Source organism: Rhamphochromis longiceps, linkage group LG7, assembly GCF_057381845.1.
Source record: "Rhamphochromis longiceps isolate RC_006_pf linkage group LG7, R_longiceps_female_GT1.1, whole genome shotgun sequence".
NCBI classification, from domain to species: Eukaryota; Metazoa; Chordata; class Actinopteri; order Cichliformes; family Cichlidae; genus Rhamphochromis; species Rhamphochromis longiceps.
The window spans coordinates 50,017,906-50,032,620 of NC_140563.1; the positions used below are offsets into that span (position 1 = coordinate 50,017,906).

The following is a 14,715-nucleotide window of genomic DNA, read 5'->3' on the forward strand; positions in this document are numbered from 1 at the left end:
ATGACGTCATGTTGTCTCCATTCATGCAGGGCATAAGAGGAGCTGCTAGAAGCAAGCCATCTCCTGCCCCACCAGATTTCCTGTTTGAGATATTATCACTTGAATGTGTTTTCCCAATGCTTTAAAGGGAGGCAGAAGAAACGCCAACAATGTATTCCTGTTTTGTTTGACACTTTTTCTTATTTCTATCATGTAATTATGGAGTTACATGATATAGAGTATATAGACTATTATAAGTGGCAGCTACAAAAACATCTGACTACAGTATCACTTTACAGTAGGTACAACTGGGTACTAAAAATGAATAAAGGACATCCTAGTAGATAATGAGTGCTTCAGTACTTCCCTATAAACTGTGCAGGATGCTGTGTTTTTCTTTCTATTCTTTTTTTTTAACTGGAGAACCAACTGGAAGATATGTTCAGTATTTGTTCATGCATAGTTCTAGATGAACTCTTTTATCTGCTTAATTTTTTCTGGATCATTTAGTGAAACATGGTTGTTACTCAGTAGTGTCTCATTATTTAATGATTATGTCAGCAATACTGACTGTTTATGTGTGCTGAAGAAAACTGAAGCAGTATACCTAGTAGATAGTATACTTTATTGCTTATATTTACAGTTAGGTCCATAAGTTATTGAACACAAGTGTTGTGATTTTTAGCTCTGCACACCACCATGTGGATTTTAAATTAAACTATCAAGATCCCATGAAGCGCAGATGTTTAAATTCAAGGTATGTTATACATAAGAAGCACTTGGTCAGGAGAAGACACGGAGTTTCATGTTCAGGAATAGCCTGATCCTTTATCATTTCATAACAAATTAACCCTATAATGTCATGTGAATGGGTGTGTGGCAAACAGAGGGTTGACCCAGATGCAGGACTTAGCAGACTGACGTAACTCAAAACCGCAGCTTTGTTTTAACACTGGTAAAACTGTGCAGGAAACAAAAACCAAAAACAATATCTGAGCTGAACAGGAACAAACTGACTTGAGGCTAAGCAAACGGCATAAAACTCATACAGCATGAGGGAGGACACGAGAAAGAATAGAGGGAGACACAGACGATGTATACACCTTTATTGTCATATACAGATAAACAGTGTAGCCACATTTACCCATAATGAAATTCTTTGGCTCGTGCTCCTCAGCTTCACATGAGCATATAGAAAGTGTGCAGTTATATTTAAGAAGAAAATAACAAGAAAGGAACAGTAATAATAATAATAATAATAATAATAATAATAATAATAATAACAATGATAAAGAAAAAATGAACAAACAAAATAATAAAGTATTAAATATTTAGAGAATTTAAGACAATTGTTGGTATTTACAGTTTGTGCAAAAACCTGTGCAATGAGCATTTAAGTGGCATTTGTTGAAGTGACAGTGTGCAGAGTAGTGAGTGTGTAATGGTGTATGCAGAATGTCAGCAGTTCAAAAGCCTGGAGGCTTGTGGGTAGAAACTATCTCTGTGTCTGCTAGTGCGGGTCTGAATGCTGCTAAACTGCCTGCCGGACGGCAGGAGTGTGAAAAGTCTGTGGCTGCGGTGGCTGGGATCAGAGAGGATCCGCTGTGTTATACCAGACGAGACAAGGGAAGCAAAACTGAACCTCACCCACATGAGACAGGAGACTATCAAAATAAAACAGGAAATAACACACACTGAGTCCAGACCAAGACAACTTGACAAACAGACATGAAGCTATGACTGACAAAAGGATAAAACATAGATTATAACAGGAAAATTAAGGGACAAACTTCTTTGACTCATTTGATGACTTAGCGCAAGCCATCATGGCATTTGTATCAAAACAACCCACTGTAGGTTCCTTATGCAATAAAATGAAAGCAATATTGTGCTTTTGGCTTTCTGAAAAGATTTCAGAACTGTGACAAACACAAAGCAAACTGTTCATTTTAATGAACGCTGCCAAAAAGACCACCCTTTAAAAGTCAGTGTTCGTGACACCACTATCACACTGCTTAATGCGTCATATGACATGATGCTCACAGCTCAAAACTCATATTAAAATAATTATATACTAAGCTGAAAAAATACTATATAACAGTAATAACAAAAAATAGATTGTAGACTTATCAAACAAGTAAAATCAATAGTTTCATGCCTTTTGACATCACATATTATACTTATATTGCAACTCTTAGTTCAATCACAAATGTAGTCTTCTGTAAATTCACCCCACACTGCCATCTGCTGTTTAAAATCCCAACAAAGGGAGCGCAATATAGAGCTTTACAGTTGAATGTGTTAAGATTTTTTTTTTATGATAAACATGGTAGGGTATGGCAACCTGTGGTGAAGAATTGCCTTTTATGCTTGAAAATTACTAGTAAAACTTTCAAAGTTCACTTTATTCTGTCACAACCTATAATTATTACTTTCCAAATACAAAATGCTGATTGATGTGGACAATTATTCTTTCAGAGAAGTCATTTAAGTTGGTTTAATTATGAGGCTGAAAATTAAAAAAAAGAAAGAAAAAAAAAGGTGACCTCTAGTATAAGTGATCAAATCCAGGCAATCAGACATGAGTAGGTGTTAGTGAATCGTTGAATGAGTTAATGAAAACCTCCTTCACTTCTCAGTGTGGGGTAATCCAAAGTTCATACTTTCACTAGGTGGTAATGTAATTTCATTATGTTTTTTTCATCTTGTTCCTTTTTTTGTTGGTAAAATGTTCCAAGTGAGCAGTTACAGTAAAAAAGGTGAAAGTGATAAATTAAACTATGGCTTTATGAATGATTTTACAGAATAACCTCCAACTGAACCTTGTATTTCTTGCATCTTGCATATTCCTGGTCTTTTTTTTTTACATTTTTCTTTCTGTTACATGAGCTTGTTTTCTTCCATAAAAATAAACCAACAAATATTTGATAAGACGCTGCACTGCGCATCCTATCTGTCGCTGCCCTTTAAACATAGGTGACTCATCCTGCTTTGTTAAGGTCATTCTTGAACGAGGATATGATATTAGAAGCCATACGCACTCGAATTTTCTGCTGGGTTGTGTGTGGACTTATCCAGGTGGAACCCTTAGTCTTTTCAACACAAAACTGTATTTCCCTGCATGGAGTCCTTATCTGTCCTCATCATTTCTGTACCTCCAGCAATCTGTATGTCAATAAAGTCATGAAAGGGATCAGTCAAGCACGAGAATTTCACACGGGTACATACGTGGGTGCCTCACTGTGTTTGAGGACTGCCTAATTCACACTGCTGACCTTTCCGTGCTCTGCAATAAAGTGTGCCAATAAATTAGTTGGACTCTTCATTAACAAGATGGCAGATGTAAGTAAGCACACAACAGGTGTCAAAATATTCATCACTCTTATTCATGGCATCTTGTAAGAGCCGTTGGTTTTATTTCATGTGTGTGCATAATTTTCTGTGATTTGAAAATAAAGCGATAGTTACAAATTGTTAACATGCAGAAAACGTGAAGACAATTCGGTGTTGTGCAAAAGGAAGAAGTAAAAGTTGAAGGATTTCCTCCTATGTTTTAGCACACAGTTACTAATCTTGTGTTAGAGTAGTGTGCGTTTTGTGCTGCTGTATTTGGCTCCAGTTGCTTGTGAAAATAATTCCTATATTTGCATTTCAGCACATTCCTTTGCTTTACTTTTGTATTGTATTTACATTTCAAGGAAATTCCCTTGAAAATATAATATTTTTTAACACGTTTTAAATTTACAATTTTTTTAAAAAAATTTAAAAGTGTGTGATGTGTCAAATAACTGTGATCTGAGTATTGACCAAACTAACCGATTACTACAAGCAAGCAACCCTAATCTGGTAAAAGCTGTAATTTAATATTGTAGGTCTAAATAAATGCAGTTTTGAAGCACTAGGGGAAAAAAATCTTCAAACAGTAACCAAATGAAAACACCCCTCCCTACACATAAGGAGTTTTCCTCGGTTACAGGTGGTAATAGGAGTCATGGATAGCCATTATTTATTTTTTGTGAGCTGTTTTTGTTTTTTGTTTTTTTTGCATCAGCATGTTTGTATTTTATGCCGCCACAACTTAGAAATTGCTCTATATACTATTTAGACTATTGAAGTAACTTTTTTCATTGGGAGTTTGTGATGCAGAACTCCCAGAGTAGGAGCCACTGGCATAATCTATTATGGGCCAATACTTACAGGGACTTACAGGAGACAGATTTAAAGAAGTAAACAAGTAAGAGTAATATCCTCATTTCCTATTAGCCAAAAGAAATAAAGACATTGACTGATAAGTATCCATATAGTGTATTAAAGAAGAAGAAAGGTTTCCTTTTCTGAAAAGAGAAATCTTTCTAATGACCAGCAGGGGGCAGTTTCTCTTACTCTGAAAAAAAAAACAAGTCTCATTGTATAGACTGTGTACAACACATATAACTGTGTATAACAGTTCTCACATGTGATGTACTTTATTACCCGAGTAATAGCGCTCTCTGAGGTAAGAAATATTATTAACATAATATCCTGCTTTCTGGGGTTATTGTAAAAACTGTATACTTGAGGCATGAAGAACGCTGCCATATTGGAAAATACAGATTTATGGTGTCTTTTTATGTCATTCTTATACAGAGAGAAGGTTTCTGGGAATTTAAACAGTGCAGAGCCCATGGAGATGTGTTGTCCTCCAAGAAAACAATAGCGCATTCCAGCAGACAACTGCAACGTGTAGATCTGCATCTGCAAAGCTATGGGTAGCAATAAAGGCGGTATGCTGGAGCCTTAACACGCTTGGCTAAGTGAGGCTACAGTAACAATGAAGTTGCAATGTAAATGCCTTTGGTTGTTGTAACAAGGAGCAGGTCTGCAACCACTTGCAGTCACTTGCAAGTTACTTTGGTCACTTTAAAGATGACATAAGATGAAATCAGCCTGCTATAATTTTCTGACTTGAATAATGCCATGTTGGCAGTTACATGGTGTCTGTGATAATATGGCGAGTAACTGTGATAAATAAGGGAATATTGCAAATCTGTTGTTTTCTGTTGCAGAATTGTTGCCCTCCTACACAGAAATTCACATTAATTGCTGACATTCAGAGACCAGTGAGAAATGTGTAGATTTAAAACAGAAATGTAGAAATTGCTCCACAAATAGCAAAGTATTTACTGCAAGAATTCAGCTGCACTTTAACTGCAAAGCAACACAGGCACTGGACAACCTTTGAAGACAGGCTGCTACCCACCGGGCAACATGTTACGTCACCCTTTGATCAAAAGTTGCCTGCTGCAAGTACCTGCATTTGGCTTGCAAGACCAAATAAATAAATAAATAATAACAAATGCAATGCATTGGCCAACTGGGCAACCAATGATTTTTCACAGCCCATGTATTTTGACTGTACTGTGACATGTGACATGTTCACATGTGTATTTGAGGTCATATGCGTGTGAAAGTTACCAATCACAGAAAGGAAAGCACTTTTATGTTATGAGGATTGAACTTTGAGGGCGAACATACCTGCAGAAGTCTTCCAACACTTGCTAAGTGGAAAATGTCCCACTAACGTGGCAGAAACTTTTCAGAGTGTGTGATTTACCCCCGCCTGCTGTCACTTGGCAGTAGCATCAAAAACATGTGAATCAAACAGTAATATGTAATACTCTTATTCATATTTGTGCCGGTAGTGGAGCGTAACCAAGTGTTAAAACATTGAAAACTGTGCTTTGGAGCCAACTTTTGTGCATTTATTCTCTGATGTTTATGTTTATTTGGACTTCTTCGTCTTCGTGGTACACTCCATTGGTGTTTCATGTCCCCTTAAAGACAACATTTCAGCTAATCAGTTTTTCAGACGTGCACAAAGGACACCAGCGGGGAACATTGAATTCCCCTTAACAGTTTATAGGCAGACCTTTACATGTGAAATATTGCTTGCTTATGAATGTTTAATTTCGGTTTGACAGAATCTGAGCAAACAATTTCAGCCATGAAGCGTTGTTTTAAGCAGAAAAAGTGAGTTTAATTCAATTTTACACTGATTTCTAAGAACTGTCCATTATTATCATCACAGTCATGAAAAGTGTTTTGGGCAAAGGCCTAATGATTTTCATATTCAGGCTTTTTTTCTGCTACTATCTGCTTCTTTGGATCAAGATTTCAGCTTGCATACAATGCATTTCCAAATCTGCATATGAAGTACAAGTAACTGCAACAGATCAGTCGTGATGTATCATTTAAATAAAACACATAAAATGTATGGATTTTCCCTAAAATGAGCCACTCAGTGGAAATGACTCATTTCTTTTACGTGAAAACCTCCCTATTTCATTTTGTTAGTATTATTTTTTTATATAGTGTAATGTACATGTAAATGACCCAAAGAGTTCTTCAGTCACAGCTTTTCCTCACATGCTTATTGAGACAGAGGCAATTACTGAGGTCTCGTCCATCCGCGTGAAATGACGCTGACATCTTCTGCAATCACCCAGCAATCTCTGGGCAAACAATAGCGATCGATAATTACAGAGTATAGATGATAATTTGTCATCATCACTTTCTCATTTTGGCACCAGCGTCGGGCTACTTAAGACACCCACTGACGTACGGCTGTGTCAGGAGGGGCATTTAACTTTGAACCGTTAGCCATTCTTATCAAAGGCGCCGGGAGTGGAACCTCAGCAGGTTTGCAACTGGACAGCTGTTTCCAAACTTATCGGCTCACGCGAATAAAAAACGAGTATGGTGGAGATCTTCTAAAGATAGATCAAGCCGATTAACTGTAACTTAAGGACTAACATACGTTGGGTGTTTTGTTTTTGTTTATATTTACGTTTATATTTTCCGACAACATGGGCGGAGAGTGCTTATGGTATTCATGGACTTGCAGACCCGTGTGGCCAGTTCTTATTATTCTGGCTACTGTACCGTGTATTTTGAACTGCTCAGAGAGCCCTGCAGCAGTTGTTGGGAAAATGTATCCACGAGGCAATCACTGGGCAGTAGGTAAGGAAACCGTCACACAATCTGCTAAAAAAGTATTTCGTGCAGGCAAGTTAATATTACTTTTTGTTCTATGTATTTGGCGATTATATCGCAAGGTTCGCAGGACTGTTCACTCTTCGAAACAAATACTCATATTGATAATAGCCTATTTATTACAATTGTAATAACCCCGGGTCACTTCAAATCATTCATTTGTTTTCTGTTGTTATAAATAAGTATGTTTTAGTCATTCTCTGCTGCTAAGTTATATATACTGCTGCTGCTGCTATATATATATATATATATATATATATATATATATATATATATATATATATATATATATATATATATATATATATATATATATATATATATATATATTATAAGTTACACCAGGAGGAATGAGCACTTTGCAGTGAGAAAGAAAAAATGCTTTGCACACATCTACACTTGATTGCAGTGTAATTTCAGAAGATGCTCTAGAATAGATTCTTCAGAATGCTACCTTTTATTTCCAACTTCCCAGGTCACTTGATGGGAAAGAAGAGCATAGAGGAGGAGCAGGAGGTAAACCCTGACAGGGACTACCTGACAGCCCTAAAACCAGCCCGGCTCACACAGCATCTAATGCAGGCTCTGATGCAACCAGAGAATCCAAATCAGATGATGCCTCAAACTGCAGACAGGCTGCTTCAGCGCCACTGGAGAGAAGAAGACAAAGAAAAATATCTGGCAGAGGTATGTGTGTGGAACAGATCCTCAATTATCAAGTGATCCAATGTTACGTCTAATCATGTGTACATTTCCAATGTAATTACTACTTTATAGATGTCAGACCTGCTTCTTCTGGCTTTGAAACTGCAAGACAGTGACTCCACCTGAATGCAAGATGAATTTCTGTTTTTTAAAAACAATCATCATTATCAACTTAAAGTACTCTATAATCACATATCCACACTGTGTATTTTATTCTGCTGTAACAGATTGTTTGTTTCATCACTAATCTTGGTTTCCTGTATGCATATCATGCAGCGTTTTGATTGCTGAACGATCTGACAAGGTTGTGTTACATAAGCTGAGAATCTGAAATAAAATGGGCATTGTGATAACTGCACTGTGGATGTCAAAGCATGCTTTGCATGTCAGAAGTGTCCTTTGCCGTTTTTTCTTTTTTTCTGAAATTGTTAGCGCTTTTGAGATTTACTTCACCAGTACAGTAACCAGTTTGTACCACTAGGTGTCGCACAGCGTCAATCTAAGAGTGCTTTCATTTCCAGCAAATAATCAGGTGGATTGTAAAATGTTGACATAATCACGACTGCAGACGAAAATGGATGATCACACTTTCTCATTAGAAGGAAAAAACGCACAAGCACAAAAACGCAGAGATACCAGCCGTGTGCGTGTGTTTGTGCGCGCGCGTGTGTGTGTGTGTGTGTGTGTGTGTGTGTGTGTGTGTGTGTGTGTGTGTGTGTGTGTGAGTGTGTTTTGCGTAGTTGGATTAATGATAATTATCATCCCTCTGGAGTTGCAGACAGAAGGAAGTGCTAATTGCAGCAATTTGGTTTACACACACACACACACACACACACACACACACACACACACACACACACACACACACACACACACAGTTTTCTCTTAAAGCCAGAGGAAAGTTTTCACTCTGCTTCTTTTTCACTCATTTGTTAAGGATGATTGGCAAACAATAGAAGTGCAAGCCACTTTCACCCCCATTATGGGTTTAATCCCAGGAGCGAATGGGATAAAGTTTACAGGAGTTAATGAGGAGGAAATAAGTGGGTTGAGGGACTCATTCTCCTAAACGGAGAGAGAAAGTGGGCGAGTTTAAGCCTGTTGCATGTAACAAACCTGCCATATGTTTTTTTTAATAATTCAGAAGCATGAATATACTTAGATTCACAGCAGGAATGTTTTTTATTTAAATAATGCAGCTCCCTGGGTCTACTGACCTTTCACCGCTGTACCGGGCTAATTTTTAACATTTTCCATATAACATGTGCAGATTTTTTTTATCTTTACACAAGTGTGATACTGAAGACACCTCTGCAGGTAATGAATGCATTTCCTGATGGAAACTTAATCTACCATCATTTCATTCTGTCAGACATCTCAAATTACGCATGAAAACGGGAGAAATCGTAAATTTGTTAATGTATTTGTACACAAACAATTTATTGCATAAGGAAAGTAATCCCATTTGATACATTTATTTTATGATTCAGACTCAGAAACAAGTAAAGATTTAAAATGCTCCTTTTATCCATTTACAAGAGGAAGCATAAACAGGCATTGGTGAGTTTTCAGTAGGCTCTGTACTTGTTCTATTGGCAGTAACACTGGATGAGATGCGGACTGGGCTGGCTGATACAATGAAACAATTTAGAGTGAAGACAAAGGAGAAGAGACGGCTTCATATTTACAGGAATTTCACATAAAGTGTCACAATTTTTCCACAAAGTTGTACGTGTGGATGTCTTGAATTCCAAAGGGCAGCTCGAGTTGTCAGTCTTTAAAAAAAAAATACAATCCCATCATGAAAATGAAGCCAGATTTCTCCAAAAAGATTCATCATGATGTGTTCAGGGGTCTTAAAGTCCACCCAGCATCACCATGTCTTCCCAATAGACTGAATGTGCTCCTTAGCCTTCATCCTCAGTGAAGCAATACTGGAGTTCCTCGGATCAGCTGAGCACTGGTATGCCGGGGGCGGCAGGCACATAGAGCTGATGTGAGGCAGGTGAGAGCTGTGTCCCAGGGCTGGGGAGTTGAGGAAGGATGAAGGCAAGGAAGAGGGCAGGGGCGGAGGAGGAGAAGGCGTGTAAGGGCCTGGGAGGCCTTGCGAGTTGCTGACGAAGCCCGAGAGCGACTGCAGCGAAGTGGAGGTGGTGATCGGGGTGGAGAGCCAGGGCTCCAGCTGCAGCCCAGAGCCCAGAGAGCTGGTGGGAGAACGACTGAAAGAGAGCAAAGACGAGGAAGGGGTATCCTGAAGCTTGATGGAGCTCACCTCCAGCTTCTCCTGTCGACGCCACTTGGCTCGCCGGTTTTGGAACCAAACCTGAAAATATAAAGATTTTTTTTTAATCATCTGTCTATCTTGATAAAACATTTCCCTAAAAGTTTGATTTATACCCGAAAAAGGAATGACGTCTATGAATCGACCCAGCAGCCAGTAGAAAAGCAGAAAAACACAACTTTTAGGCCCATAATCAGTCATAAATGTAAACTGTAACCTCTATAATTTAGAATGTGAAATAAAATACTGCAGGAAAGCATTTGAACATGAATGCAGAAGAAAGGAATTAAATATAGTGTCAGTGGAAACTTTTTGATTCCAGCACTTGGCTTGAGCTGTGTCGCTGCACAAACAATAAAGTGAAACTGATTTAGAAATGGATTCAAATTCCATTTTTCAAATTTCTTTTAAATGTTTTTAAAAAAAATAAAGACAAGTTCAACATTTATTTATTAATTATTTTGTTTAATTTTATAAATTTGATTCCTATTTCGCTTGGTTACAATTCAAACAAATAAATAAGCATTTCCTCTTAGATAAAAAAAAAATCCACTGTGGTCACTTTTATTAAACATTTATGATCGTTTTAATATTCCATCATATTTACCATATTTATGATCTTATATTGATCATAGGCATGAAAAAGTAATTTTTTGCAAATCAAACGAACACGTCGTTTCTCTACATTTCTAAAAGATAATATAAATATTCAGAAATATATAATAAATATATTAAATTTAATCTAAAAAGGTCTAAAAAAATAATTTCTTTAGCCTTATAAGCATAGGAACCGTCATCATTATGGTTTGACTTACAGGCCTAACGGTCTTCAATATAATAAAAGGTACTTGCAATAAAATAAAACAAGTGGTTTTGCTTCGGGGACATACCTGCACCCGGACCTCGGGCAGGTTCACTTTCAAGGCCAGCTCCTCTCTGCTGTACACGTCCGGGTAGTGGGACTTGTCGAAAGCTCTCTCTAGTTCGTGGAGTTGGAAGGTGGTGAAGGTGGTCCGGTTCCGTCGGTGCTTCTTCTTGTGGCTTTCGTCGTCGGACAGTTTGCCGTCTCTGTCCGGTGAGTCCGGGCACACGGAGGCTTCGCCGGTGCTGCTGCCACAGCACACACCTGTGAGGAGTGGAGGCGGTGGAAGAAGTCAAACACCGGGACTGGAAGTTTTAGCCGAGTTAAAATTCGCTTTTCAAAATAAAATGGTAACTCCACTTTTTCCAGTCCAGTGTGGCTTTTATTAAAAAAATTATTTTACTTTTTTTTCTTAGATTTGTTTAAAATTTTTAATGTATTTATTTAAACATTCATTATTTCATTTGTATTTTTGTATCTCTCCTTTAAAAAAAAGAAAATAACCTTTTAGACATTTGCACCAATATAAAATACATTTTGATTTCCTTCTGGGTAAAAACCGAATTCAAAGTGTTACTTTATCTGGAGTTTAAACAACTTTAATCCAAACTAAACCACAGGATGTCTGCATATTTTCAGCATACTGTTTTTGCACTCAGATTGACTGACGTGGGACTAAATGTGAAGAAAACCGAATTTACTTACTGTCACAACTTTCCGAGTAATGGTTTTTTTTCGTTTGGCTCACTATCCCATTCCCGTTGCGCTCAGCATCTTTGACCTGGACTCTTTCCATTACGTTATAGGAGGCTGACTTGTGGAATATGATGTCTTCTTTAAATCCCAGTATAGCCTCTATGCTGTGGACTGTGGACGGGTTGCTCCCCGGGTTCTGGACGCAGCGTACGGAGGGAGACATGCGCTCATCCATCATCATTACTTGGGTAGTTGATCCAAGAAGCCACATTGGTTGATAAGTCCAGAAAAAATATCCAAAAGTAAAATAATAATAATAATAACAAAACACTCTGACTTCTTCACAGATAATATTACCCCTTTTGATAAAGTTGTAGCTCAATGTCGGGCGACGTTGGAAAACTTGCGCACAACACCCAGGTATCTTGCTCGGTGGTTGTGGAGCATCTTCGGAGCCGGCTTTTAAAGTAGCTCTGAGACCCCCTGCTCATGCGGCACCCCCGCTGCACGTCATAGAGGGGACGTCCTGTTGGATTTGGCCCTGCTGGATTTAGGGGTGGCAGTGCGACGACCACTGCGGGCACCCTAACTCCTCCCCGTCACAAGTGCATGAGTCGGTGCTGGCTCTAAACCTACTTACATAAATCTTAAAACCATCTTTCCACTCCTCCAGATGTCATGTTCATGTCAGTCTGTGGGGAGGGGGAAAGAGAGGGAAGCTTAGGCCCACAGATTTAGGTACAACAAAATCATAATTACAAGATTTCTGGTGAGGACAAGGATTGCAAGATGGCAGCTTAATATTTAATCAAAGCGTCAAGATATTGTTGCCAAAAATGAAGAGACGTCCCCTTCAGTTTAAAGATTATTTGCTTTTTTGACCCAAAGAAAAGGTCATGCACCAACTGACACACGACTGAAAGCAACTTAAATTATTTAATACACTCATTAAAAACCAATAAAAGCGCTTAATGATTTGTCAACAAGGTTCATTTTAAAAACGGCTTCCTGCAAGTGTCGAGTCAAAGAGGTTAACAAAGCCCAAACAATAACATATTTGTGCTATAGCCACTTAACGGCAAACAAAGATTGACAGCAGTGTGGTAATCCTGCTTAAGGGGATTACATTATTTTACTCAAAAGAGTTAAAACCCCTAAAACTATTTAGCTTTTCCTAATTAAAGAAGGTGACCTTATCCTTTGTTTGCCACAGAGACGAGGGGGCACAAAAACAGAGAGAGATGCAAACGGGGAAAAAAGACAACTGCCAGCAAAACTTTTACAGAAGATGCTGTCAGTGTTTTGTTGCACACACGATGCTATCATATAAGACAGATTGCAACTTGCAGATAATGATCTTCGATTATGTTTTTGTCCAAAAGACTAAACCCTTAAGCCAAGAGACAGAAGTGCAGGGCTCACAAGTTTAAATGTCAGTTAACAGTGATAGCTGTTTGGAAAAGGGGTTTTTAGAGACATGTGCAGCCCACATATCGCTAAAAGTCGTCCTCTGTTTTTTGTTTCACGTCTGTGTGGTCTGTTGCTCATCAAAGAGGCCTAAATCTACTAAATGTCATCAAAAATCAAACCAAAACAAAACCCTGAGCTTTTCAGATTATTCTAAATTAGAGATTGAAATTTAAACTTCTTGAGGGAGGGGGAGTGAGAGGAAGATTGATACCCCTCTCACATCTGTATTGTAAATATCCAGAAGCCAAATATTTAGCATGAAAACTGTAAACAGGAGAAAACAGCCCAGCTTCTGTACAAAACATTTACTTACATCTAATTAAAGCAAATCCAAAACCTGGTAATTTTGTGGTTTTATATTTGGTTATAAAACTGACAAAGGGGTCAGTAAAAACAGAGGTACTGGTAGACTGAGTAACATTAACGTCTCATATTGTTGACCCAACTTTGCCCGAACTGTTTGTTAGTGATATCAGTCTCCTCGCTCTCATCAGCTCTCAATAAGAAAGCAACATTTTTTTTCTTAACTTTGATGCTACTGTAATTCAGCTGGTTAAGGAAACAACCTATACAGGGAGTGCAGAATTATTAGGCAAGTTGTGTTTTTGAGGAATAATTTTATTATTGAACAACAACCATGTTCTCAATGAACCCAAAAAACTCATTAATATCAAAGCTGAATGTTTTTGGAAGTAGTTTTTAGTTTGTTTTTAGTTTTAGCTATTTTAGGGGGATATCTGTGTGTGCAGGTGACTATTACTGTGCATAATTATTAGGCAACTTAACAAAAAACAAATATATACCCATTTCAATTATTTATTTTTACCAGTGAAACCAATATAACATCTCCACATTCACAAATATACATTTCTGACATTCAAAAACAAAACAAAAACAAATCAGCGACCAATATAGCCACCTTTCTTTGCAAGGACACTCAAAAGCCTGCCATCCATGGATTCTGTCAGTGTTTTGATCTGTTCACCATCAACATTGCGTGCAGCAGCAACCACAGCCTCCCAGACACTGTTCAGAGAGGTGTACTGTTTTCCCTCCTTGTAAATCTCACATTTGATGATGGACCACAGGTTCTCAATGGGGTTCAGATCAGGTGAACAAGGTGGTCATGTCATTAGTTTTTCTTCTTTTATACCCTTTCTTGCCAGCCACGCTGTGGAGTACTTGGACGCGTGTGATGGAGCATTGTCCTGCATGGAAATCATGTTTTTCTTGAAGGATGCAGACTTCTTCCTGTACCACTGCTTGAAGAAGGTGTCTTCCAGAAACTGGCAGTAGGACTGGGAGTTGAGCTTGACTCCATCCTCAACCCGAAAAGGCCCCACAAGCTCATCTTTGATGATACCAGCCCAAACCAGTACTCCACCTCCACCTTGCTGGCGTCTGAGTCGGACTGGAGCTCTCTGCCCTTTACCAATCCAGCCACGGGCCCATCCATCTGGCCCATCAAGACTCACTCTCATGTCATCAGTCCATAAAACCTTAGAAAAATCAGTCTTGAGATATTTCTTGGCCCAGTCTTGACGTTTCAGCTTGTGTGTCTTGTTCAGTGGTGGTCGTCTTTCAGCCTTTCTTACCTTGGCCATGTCTCTGAGTATTGCACACCTTGTGCTTTTGGGCACTCCAGTGATGTTGCAGCTCTGAAATATGGCCAAACTGGTGGCAAGTGGCA

The 14,715-nt window shown here is 38.4% G+C and overlaps 2 protein-coding genes across 2 annotated transcripts; one reads left to right on the forward strand and one right to left on the reverse strand.

Annotated features, from left to right (window-relative positions):
- Window positions 1-6,611: 6,611 nt before the first annotated feature.
- grp (gastrin-releasing peptide) lies at window positions 6,612-8,068 on the forward strand. The gene is made up of 3 exons (XM_085411321.1): window positions 6,612-6,978; window positions 7,487-7,698; window positions 7,789-8,068. The coding sequence occupies exons 1-3, from the start codon at window positions 6,825-6,827 to the stop codon at window positions 7,840-7,842; spliced, it is 420 nt and encodes a 139-aa protein (XP_085267447.1). The 5' UTR covers window positions 6,612-6,824; the 3' UTR covers window positions 7,843-8,068.
- Window positions 8,069-9,116: 1,048 nt separating this feature from the next.
- Window positions 9,117-12,005, reverse strand: rax (retina and anterior neural fold homeobox). The gene is made up of 3 exons (XM_085411322.1): window positions 11,565-12,005; window positions 10,888-11,123; window positions 9,117-10,039 (listed from the first exon to the last, which is right to left on the reverse strand). Exons 1-3 carry the CDS (start codon window positions 11,824-11,826, stop codon window positions 9,590-9,592), a joined length of 948 nt encoding a protein of 315 aa, XP_085267448.1. The 5' UTR covers window positions 11,827-12,005; the 3' UTR covers window positions 9,117-9,589.
- Window positions 12,006-14,715: the final 2,710 nt, after the last annotated feature.

Coding starts and splice junctions, on each gene's coding strand:
- grp (XM_085411321.1), top strand. CDS start 6,825: ATGGGCGGAGAGTGCTTATGGTATTCATGGACTTGCAGACCCGTGTGG. Junction 6,979..7,486: donor AGGCAATCACTGGGCAGTAG/GTAAGGAAACCG, acceptor CCAACTTCCCAG/GTCACTTGATGGGAAAGAAG. Junction 7,699..7,788: donor AAGAAAAATATCTGGCAGAG/GTATGTGTGTGG, acceptor ACTACTTTATAG/ATGTCAGACCTGCTTCTTCT.
- rax (XM_085411322.1), bottom strand. CDS start 11,826: ATGTGGCTTCTTGGATCAACTACCCAAGTAATGATGATGGATGAGCGC. Junction 11,124..11,564: donor TTACTCGGAAAGTTGTGACA/GTAAGTAAATTC, acceptor CACTCCTCACAG/GTGTGTGCTGTGGCAGCAGC. Junction 10,040..10,887: donor TGCCCGAGGTCCGGGTGCAG/GTATGTCCCCGA, acceptor TTATATTTTCAG/GTTTGGTTCCAAAACCGGCG.